Source organism: Fukomys damarensis, unplaced genomic scaffold, assembly GCF_012274545.1.
Source record: "Fukomys damarensis isolate Sample0158 unplaced genomic scaffold, DMR_v1.0_HiC HiC_scaffold_35, whole genome shotgun sequence".
Classification (NCBI taxonomy): domain Eukaryota; kingdom Metazoa; phylum Chordata; class Mammalia; order Rodentia; family Bathyergidae; genus Fukomys; species Fukomys damarensis.
The window spans coordinates 55,560,909-55,570,756 of NW_022900947.1; the positions used below are offsets into that span (position 1 = coordinate 55,560,909).

Below are 9,848 nucleotides of genomic sequence, written 5' to 3' on the forward strand. Positions count from 1 at the left end.
CTCCCGAGTACTGGGATTACAGGTGTGCGCCACCACGCCCAGTTATTTTTGTTTCTTTTTCTGCGACAAGGTCTTGTTACATAGTTCAGGCTGGCCTTGAACTTGCTAGGTAGTCCAGGCTAGCTTTGAATTCACAGCTATCCTTCTGCCTCAGCTTTCTGACTGCTGGGATTACAGGCATGTGCCACCATACCCGGCATGCATCTCTTCTTTTATCCCCCACTAGTGTGTCTGATTTTAGGTCTCTATAAATATACTCCTCTTACCCTTCTGTCCTTAAGCTTTCTGTAGTCCAACTTAGAAAATAACTTCATTGATAGTTGGATTTAATTTTAAAATGAGTTAAAATTTCAACATTGTGTCTCTGGGCATGGTGACACATGCCTGTAATCCCAGCACTTGGGAGGCTGAGGCAGGAGGATCACTGTGAGTTCGAGACCAGCCTGGGCTACAAAGAGAGTTCCAGTTGAGTCTCAACTACATATTGAGACCCTGTTTCAAACAATAAAAATTTTTAAACATTGTGATAGGTGACATTGTTGAGATGGTAGGAAATAGTTTATGGAAATTAACCTTGGTGTTACTATGTTCTATATGATCTCAAATCAAATGATGTTGAAATTTTAAAAGGTGGAAGAATTTATAAGAGATTCGTATTCAGAGATGTCTCTAGGACTGTGTTTTACTAGAGGCTACCCTGTCTTGTTCTGAAAATTGGTTTGCTTTCAATTAGGAGAAAAAGGACCAAGGAAAACAAACCTGAATGTCTAGGATGTTTATTTGAAAAGCGATGGCCTCAGATTATACTGTGAACTATTAATACACTACCCTTTATACACTTGTGATGTGATGTTTACTTTCCAGGCAGAAAGCCCTAAATTCTCTGTGATTGGGAGCTGTGTTGGGAGCTGGAAAAATAAATTAGCAATTTAATCACTGTCTTTAAAGTTCAGCTGTTTTTATACATTGTCACAGGGATTTTAAAAGGATGTAACTTATTTGGGGAAAAATAAAAATTTTATAAAATGTGAAAGTGTACATGCCGGTTAGCAGCAGCTCTAGGAATTGATCGTTTCATATGTGCATGTACATAAAGATGCTCAGTGCAGGATGGTTTACAGTATCTAATGACTGGAGGTGACTTCTGTGTTTACTAATAGGGGCTGGTTAACTGTGTTATGATATGGGCAGAGAAGGAAATTCTATGAATTTTTAGGAGGAATATGGTAGATCTACTTAGGCCTTAATGTACAACAATCTCCTTGATGTGTTAAATGAAAAAACACTATTTAGTATACAACCGTATGTTCCTGTTGTGTGAAAAGACATGAAAGTTAAAAAAAAAAAAAAAAAGACATGAAAGTATGCCCAAACATTCTTAAGCTTGTACAGGCATAGACTCTGGGAAGAAACACAAGATTTTAGTAAGTGTGATTTCTTCTGAGAGTGGGATGAGAGGCCAGCTTTATGCTTCTGAAAAATTTTAAAGCTGTGCATTCATGTATCTTAATCACTTCCCTGCCATTATACAGACATATTTGGTATATTGTTGCTATAAGAGCTTGTCCACATCCATGAGGACTTTTCCAGGGAGCACTGAGCTATGTCTCTAGCCCTTTTTAAACATTTTTAATTGACTTTTTTGTTTTGTTTTTATTTTTATATTTGGAGGCAGGGTCTTACTATGTAGTTCAGGCTGGCCTTGAACTCACTGTATAGCCCAGACTGTACCAAGCTTAAGAATGTCTCACACTGAACTACATCCCAGAATGTACCCTGCCCTGTAGCATTTTCTCATCAAGTTGCTAAGTTGTTCCTACTTGGCCATCTTCTATCAGTCACCCAGGGTGCTGGGATACAAGCATGCTTCACCATGCCTGGCCGGATGTTCTGTTTACAGATAGAATAGAACATTATATCTCTATATTTCTTATAAGAATATAAATTTATTTGTTACTAGAATGAGAGAATAGGAGTGAAAAAGGAATATAATGATAATAATGGAAGTACTTGTCTTTAAAGTTTACAGTTAGTAGTCCTGAGTCAGTAATTTGTTGTGAAGAGCTAGATTAATTGTAGCAAAGTTATTTTTTTCTTCTGAGTTAAAGTAGTGAACGTAGAAGAAAGTTTGTAGGTCTTTTGCGTAGCAAATACATTAGTTATAGCAATTATAGTGCCAGAATTTAAGTAATCAATACAGTTTAGGTTGAATGCTGAAGGTGGCTAAAAGTATATTTGCTGTTATTTGTAGACTCTCTTTGGTGTTCTTAAAAATTGAGATGTTTTTATGTTTCTTTTTTGTTTTTAGTGGCAGTCGCTCTTCTAAAACTTTTAAACCAAAGAAAAACATCCCAGAGGGTTCTCACCAGTATGAGCTCTTGAAACATGCAGAAGCTACCCTTGGCAGTGGCAACCTCAGGATGGCTGTCATGCTTCCTGAGGGAGAAGATCTGAATGAGTGGGTTGCGGTTAACAGTAAGTAGGCTTCCTGTTTCTCTAAATTAGGTTACTGGTCTCATTTCAGGGCAATGCTAAGGAGATCTTTATTGCAGAATTTAGTAAGCAACCCAGTATTGCAATACAGTCATACATAATCCATCTTGAGTCTTTATGGTATTTTATTTTTGAAAATGAAGTGTTTTTTGGGTGTCTCTATGTATTCCTGGCTGGCCTTGAACTTGCTATGTAGCCCAGGCTGGCCTTGAACATGTGGTGATCCTCCTGTCTCAGCCTCTCAAATGCTGGGATTACAGACATTCACTACCATGTCTGGCTAAAAATGAAGTTTTAAGAAATTGTTGCTTGCTGTTACAGTGTATTACAAAGATTTATTATTTTCACCAGGGTAATACGTGGCAGGCATATCTGGCACTCTTGTGTCTTTTTTACGTGGATGATTTCATTTCATCTTTTTAACCTTATGATGTAGGTACTGTTATACTATTCTAATAGATAAAGGAAGCTCTGACAGAAAGATTAGTACCTTGCTTGTTAAACAGCTGTTGAATCCCAGGCCTCATATATAGCTAGAGATTTCAGAGTCTGTAACCATTATGTTAAATTGCCTCTTTCAGTATCATATTTATTTATCTAAATTCAACTTATTTTTTTAAAGAATTCGGTAGTGATTTTATGCAATTTGTAAAATATGAGATAATCTATAGCTCCTGGCGGGGGCGTGGGGGGAAACATGTAAGTAAAATACATTCTTGGGAATTAAGCCAAAGTAAGTTGGGGAATAAAAGGTTCAAGGTTTTAAAGTATTGGTGAAAAAATTGATAAAGAGTTTTATAACTGAAGGAAATTTATATGAATTGAATTAGAATGAGATTTAACTGAAAATATCACTAAATGTGTAGGCTTTAATTAAGGAAAAGCATAACCGTGTTTTTCTAAATCTTTATAGTATCTTGTGATTTGAAATGTCAGTAATTTATAAATTGAGCTACTACTCACTAGTAACATTTAGGAACCAGATCTTATTGATAGTTAATAAAATTCTGCTAGGACAACGTTTGCACAAGTGTTGTATTATTATAATGTAATTATCCTCCTAGACCAAAAGAGTTTAGTTATTTGAAATAAAGTGATTTGTTTGCTTTACTGATGAGTAAGATGGTTTGGTGGCACTTCAAAGATAATAATAAATTTCTAATATATGTGTATACATGTAAAACAATTTTTTACTTGTGTCTTTGTACTACTTGAGAGCTCATTTACTAATTTTGAAAATGTGTGGAGAAACTAGAGACATTTATAGCTAAATGGATGCACATTGAGGCCATATTCTTAAGTGAAATAAATATAACATGCATGTAAATATTGAAGTTTCTTTGGTGTGAGAAACTGAAAGCGTAAATAAGGATCAAAATGTATAATAGATAATGTGAAAGAGGAAGAAAAGGTCTAAAGGGTGAGGGGTAAGGGAAAGGAAAGAAGGAAAAGGAAAAAATAATGAGAAAAGGAAAAAATGGAAACAAATGTCTTTGTAAATAGGGGAGGGGTGGAAGGGTTGAGGGAGGGCAGGGGATTGGGGAAAAAATAAGAATCAAGATATATTAGAAAGGTACAAATTCCCAATGATAAATGTGATTGCCTTGTATACCTAAAATGTACCAATAAATTTAATGAATAATAAGAAAAAAATGTGAGAATGGAGCTTCTATACAAGAGATTCTCATTTTTAAGCTTAAAAGCAAGTAATCATTTTTCTGTTTGTATTGTCTCTGTCTCAGTTGCTAGATCTGAATGTATTCAATTGAAATGCCTGGAACTTTGAGATCTTTAAGAATTTTACAGGTATTTCACGGTTCTAGCTGGACAAAAATTACTTGGGACTGAATCTGTAGAACATCTACTTAGAATGTGTAATTCTGTTTTGAAAAATACTGCTTGAATAAAATGTTGGTCTCTCAAATTTTCCTTATTGATTATAATCCTTTTAAATTACATCTCATCATCTGACTAGTGTTTGAGACTACACAGTTATTTACACTCACTGACTTATTTAGGTAAACACTTTGAGTGCATAATTGAGTAAAGGGAGTTGTTGATAAGATTGACAATTTAATGGCCTTTTGGCTTCAGTACACTTTTTGCATGTACATAATAAACATTGGTGAATGTACAAATTCAATAGCTTGTTTAAGCCATCAACCAAGGTCTGATTTTTGACATTTTACTAGATGAAAGATCAGAAAGTTTCAACTTTTAAACAGGACAAACAGCAGGGTTAGGGGTTCTGCAAAAAGCAGACTGCTTAGCTTATAAATAAGAATTCTGAGACTATCTTAGTTTGAGAAGGAAACTAATGCCTGTTTAAATTCAGTTTTGAAGGTAGGTAAGTGAAGTTCAGGGAGATTAAGTAACTCAACTGATAAGCATAGGAGTTGGAATTCAGACCTTTGTGTATATTTCAAGAAGCCTAGTTTGTTCTCACTCATGTGGAGTATAATACAAGAATTATTGTTGTAGAGTCTTTACTCAGTAAATCTTGGCTCACTGAGGTATAGGAGATAACTGTGGGATTAAAACAGAAGAAAACTGTGGGGATTAAATTAAATATAATGCTCATTCCTGTCCTACTTTGATAAATTTGTTGGCTTTTATAATCACTTATTTGTGTTGCTGCTCTGGAAATTCTGGGTTTACGAAGGATGGTAGTGCTCAGGACAGCTAATGTGAGGAGTGCATAAAGCTGAGCCTTAAACACACAAATATGCATTTCCTTCTGCTTGAGATTTTGAGAAGATATATATTTTATAGGAATATAGATGAAAGTTTGTTTTATTTATATTTAAGACAGGATCTTAGTGTGTTGCCCAGGCTGGTCTCCACCTCCTGGGGATGAAATGGTCCTCTCACCTCTCTCTCCCAAGTAGCTGGGACTGCAGGTGTTTGCTAGTCCTGCCTAGCTGACAGTAGGTTAATACAGTCTGGCTGGAGAAGATGCCAGTGGTTATTGGGACAGACTTTGTGTTTTTCTTGAGTTAATTTGCAGCCAGTCATAACTGAGTGCTTCATATCATAGGCCGGGCACACTGAAGGGAAGCTGTTTGCTTCCCTTTTTCAAGTGATAGCACTTCCCTAGCACCCTGTAAACCTAATGGAAAAGGGGACTGAGTCATTTTTATCTTTATTGTATTTCTAGAGGATAGAAGTTTGTGGCATATTTAAGGGAAGATGTATTGTCTGGGAACAGTTAGAAATATAAATTTGCATTTGGGGTTTGTTAAATCAAAGATGCTGTTTCATTTTAAAGATCCAGAGGGTAACTCTTTTGGACTTTGTTGGCCATATGGACTGTGGCAGCTATACAGCTGTGCAGCTGTAGGTCAAAAATCATCATAGACATTGCAAATTGAGTGTGGTTGTATTCCAGTAAAACTCTGTAACAGGTGGTATGCCACATTTGATTCTAATATCTGCTCTAAGGTAGAAATAAAATAATAGTAAATGAATGTATAATTACATAGCCAGTAGAAGCAAAATATAGAGTTCAAAAAATCCTAGAAAACATAGAAGAAAAAAAGAATGAGTAGGCTAGTTAGCAAATATTAAGATAATAAATTGAAATCCAAATATTAGTAATTTTATCAATGTAAGGGACAAAGTGTTCCAATAAAAAAAACTGATTAAGATTAAGGAGTGTAGCTCAGTGATAGATTTCTTGCTTAGCTTTGTGAGGCCCCGGGTTTAATTTCCAGCATGGAAAAAGATAACTAGTGTTAAGATGGTTACAAATCCAAATACTGCTTTTAAGAGGCTTACACTTTATATAGCTACAGAATGACTGAAACTACAGGCTAAGCAGCAATTTAAAGAATGCTGATAGGCAAGAAACATTAATAGAGGGAGCTTTAAAAGTGATTTATCATGTAAAGGTAGAAGATCCCAATGATGACTGTAACTCTATTGTTTACTGTAAATGTACCAATAAACTGAATGGGAAAAAAAGGTGGTAAGTGATTCATTTCTCAAATGCTACATAAAAATTTTAATATTTATATTTCTAATATAAAAATGTATCAGAATTAGTTGATTGAACTAAAAGAAGTAAAATACAAATCTGTAGTTATAGTGGGAAATGTTAACACTTTCAGTAACTGGTAAGAAGTGTAGGAGGAAAAGAATCAATAAGGATTTTGAAAAATTTAAGCAGCACAATTAATACTTGACCTGAGGGATAAGCAACTCAGATCACACACATGCATGTTTTCAAAATTTAAAGTGAATACATTGTCTGACCATAATAGCTAGAAACTGATACCAAAAACTAGCAAATCTATGTGTTTGGAAAGAGTACATCTCAGTGGAAATAAGAAAATATTTTGTATTAAAATATAAAAGTACTATGTGTAGAACCTTGTGGATATAGTTAACGTTATGTAGGGGGACATTTATACCTTCATATACACAAATTAGGAAAAAATACAAAATTAATGAGCTTAAAAAAAATGAGCTAAGCATCAATTTCCAAAGTTTAGAAAACAGCAGCAAATAAATACAGAGTTAAAAGTTATCAGTAAACAGAAGAACACTCATTAGTAAAATAGAAAACAAAGGTACAGAAAGAGAACAAAACAAAAATGTTAATGTTTTGAAAAGCCTAATGAAATTTAAAATCCATTAGTAAGACTAATCAAGAAGAAAGGAACAAATAAGCACTATCAAAAAAAAAAAAAGAAAAGCTCCATAAAATGTATTAACACTTACAGCCATACATGAATGTGTATATGTAGTATGTTGAAAACCTAAAAGACCATAATTGTTGTTATTATACTACAAGTATTATTACTAACTTGTGAATTAGTAAGAAAGTTTGCTCTGAGGTAAATTAAAAAATTCTGAATATGAAAAGTATTGAAAATCTTGGAATAAATGTAATGAGACTATGAAAGCTATGAACATGAAAACTATTCCTTTTATGTTTAGTAGGTTTTATACACTTCTTAAGATTATACTTATGGGGCCGGGATTTAGCTTATTGGTTCAGCCGCTGGCCTTGCAAACACAAAGTCCCAAGTTTTGTCCCTGGTACCAACAAATTAAAACCCCCAAAAAACAAAAACAATTATACTTGTGCCATAACATAGACATATTTTTCTATGCTCATTTACTCTTTATTGTCTTGTCTTTCACATTGAGAAGTACAGTTCACTTGGAATTAGTCCTGGGATATGTTGTGAGTGAATGAAAAACATGCCATAGCAAAAATCAGTTGACTCAAATATTTATGAAAAGACTGCCTTTGCTTGCTATTCTGCTTCATCATAAATCAAGTGTTTCATCTATACTTATACCCTGCTTCTGATCTATTTTGTTCCTTGCTCTGCTAAAATCATACTGTTTTGTGAATTTTCGTATGTGCTTTGTTTAAGAATGTGTTAGGTAATCTTGGCTCTTTGTATTTTCCAATACATTTTAGCCCTTTGGAGGACTATGGGATGACATCCTACTGTCATTTAAATTTGCAGCTCCTTGATTATCAACATCTTTTCATAGAATTTGTCTTTTTACTAAGTGAAATCACTTGATGAACACGAGTTCCTAATGTCAGTGTAGTAAATAATGAAGCTTTTGTTGTGTGTACTTTATCTGTTCTTTGTAGAGAGAATACTGATAAGCCTAAGATTCTGTCTAAATAAAATTAAAATTTAATCCTAACCATTCTGTTTTACATATAATGGATACTTTCATTGCAGCAGTGGATTTCTTCAATCAGATCAACATGCTTTATGGGACCATCACAGACTTCTGTACAGAAGAGAGTTGTCCAGTCATGTCAGCTGGACCAAAGTAAGGCATGGTTAATGATCAATTCTCATCTTTATTTTGTTTTATGTTTTGTTTTCCCTTTTTTTTGGTACCAGGGATTGAATTCAGAACCTTGCACCTGCGAGGCAGGCAGCAGAACCACTGAGCTAAATTCCTGGCCTTCATCTTTATTTTAGATAAGAAGGAAGTTTTTGACTGTGATTTTTTTTTTTTTCTACTCAGCAACTCCTTTATTGGTTTGACACTGACTTGATAGCAAGTCCAGATTTTTTAGTTTGAGTTTTATGATCCTCCCTGTATTGTTTTCCATCCTGCCTTTCTTGTGCGTACTCTTATATATTCTTTGATCTATCCAAATTAGATTATGAAAAATACCTGGTGTTTCTCCATTACTTTCTGAAAACTTGTTTGGCTTGTTTTTTTCTTGGACATATTTCTTGTCTTCCATTTCTCTATCTTGTTAACATATAAAATCAAGTCTTATCCATCTTCAAGGCCCATATCAAGTGGTTCTCCTTGAAGCTTTCTGATTTCTTCAGAACTAGATGTGATCTATTTATCTTTTTTACTTTTGCAATGATTGCATTTCTTTACTGCATTATACTTCTTATGCTATTTGTCCCTTTTCTCCCCCGTGGCTATAGAGATTGAACCCATGGCCTTCTGCATGTCAAGCAAGTACTGTATCATATCCCATACATCCTATCCCATACATGCCTTATTTATACTGTTAGATTAATTTTTCTATTAGTCTCCTTTGGTGCCAGGACATTACCTAGCACTTAGTTAACAATCAGTAAATATTGGTTGGACTTAATACATTTTTGAAACTGGCTTTTATTGTTCCTGTTACTAGTAATAACAGTGGCAACTGCTGTTTTTTTAATGATATCTAAAATAAGGCTTTTCATAGTTATATATTTTACTTCATACTACAACATTCACCACAAAAATACTGCCTTCTGAACTGTCATGAACGTAAAGAATTTATGTCAAATGAACAATCAAGAAATTCATAGCAGAGGTAATATATAAAAACTCAGGAAAAATACAGAGGTATACCATATGAGGGGCTCAAACATAAGCTAGCTTCTCAGTAAAGAAAAAGGCACAAAGCTGTTTCTGAACCTTCACCTCTTTTAAGCCCCAAGGGATAGACAGCTGCAGTTCTTCAAAATCCAGTGCCTCTCAACCCCCTGGTTCCTGCTAGACATCTTCCTGTGTATTTGGGTGTTTATTCTAGAGACTGTCCTCTGTGGTCATTGCAGGTGCCTCTTTTTGTCTTTCCTAACCCCATTTGGTTTTACATGAATTTGGTAGTTCTCTTCAGTTAAATATGGTGGTTCAGAGACACAGGTGTTTCCTCATTTCATCAAAGAGAATACGAATTTCTTGTTATTTAGTACTTGTTATTTTGGAAAATTTTCTTAAAGGAAAGGGAGCATTTAAAAATGAAATGCCTTTTAGGGCCAGAGATACAGCTCAGTGGTGTGCCGCACCTGCCTTGCAAGTACAAGGTCCTGAGTTTGATCCCCAGTACAAAAAAAAAAAAAAAAAAAAAAAAAAAAAAA

General features: G+C 34.5%; 1 protein-coding gene across 1 annotated transcript in view; it reads left to right on the plus strand.

Moving 5' to 3' along the window:
- Positions 1 to 2,279: 2,279 nt before the first annotated feature.
- Positions 2,280 to 9,848, plus strand: part of Mob1b (MOB kinase activator 1B) — a 22,605-nt gene continuing 15,036 nt past the window's right edge. The window contains exons 1-2 of the mRNA XM_010606118.3: positions 2,280 to 2,475; positions 8,205 to 8,298. Coding sequence (XP_010604420.1) covers positions 2,280 to 2,475; positions 8,205 to 8,298 — 290 coding nt within the window. The remainder of the gene's footprint in view (positions 2,476 to 8,204; positions 8,299 to 9,848) is intronic.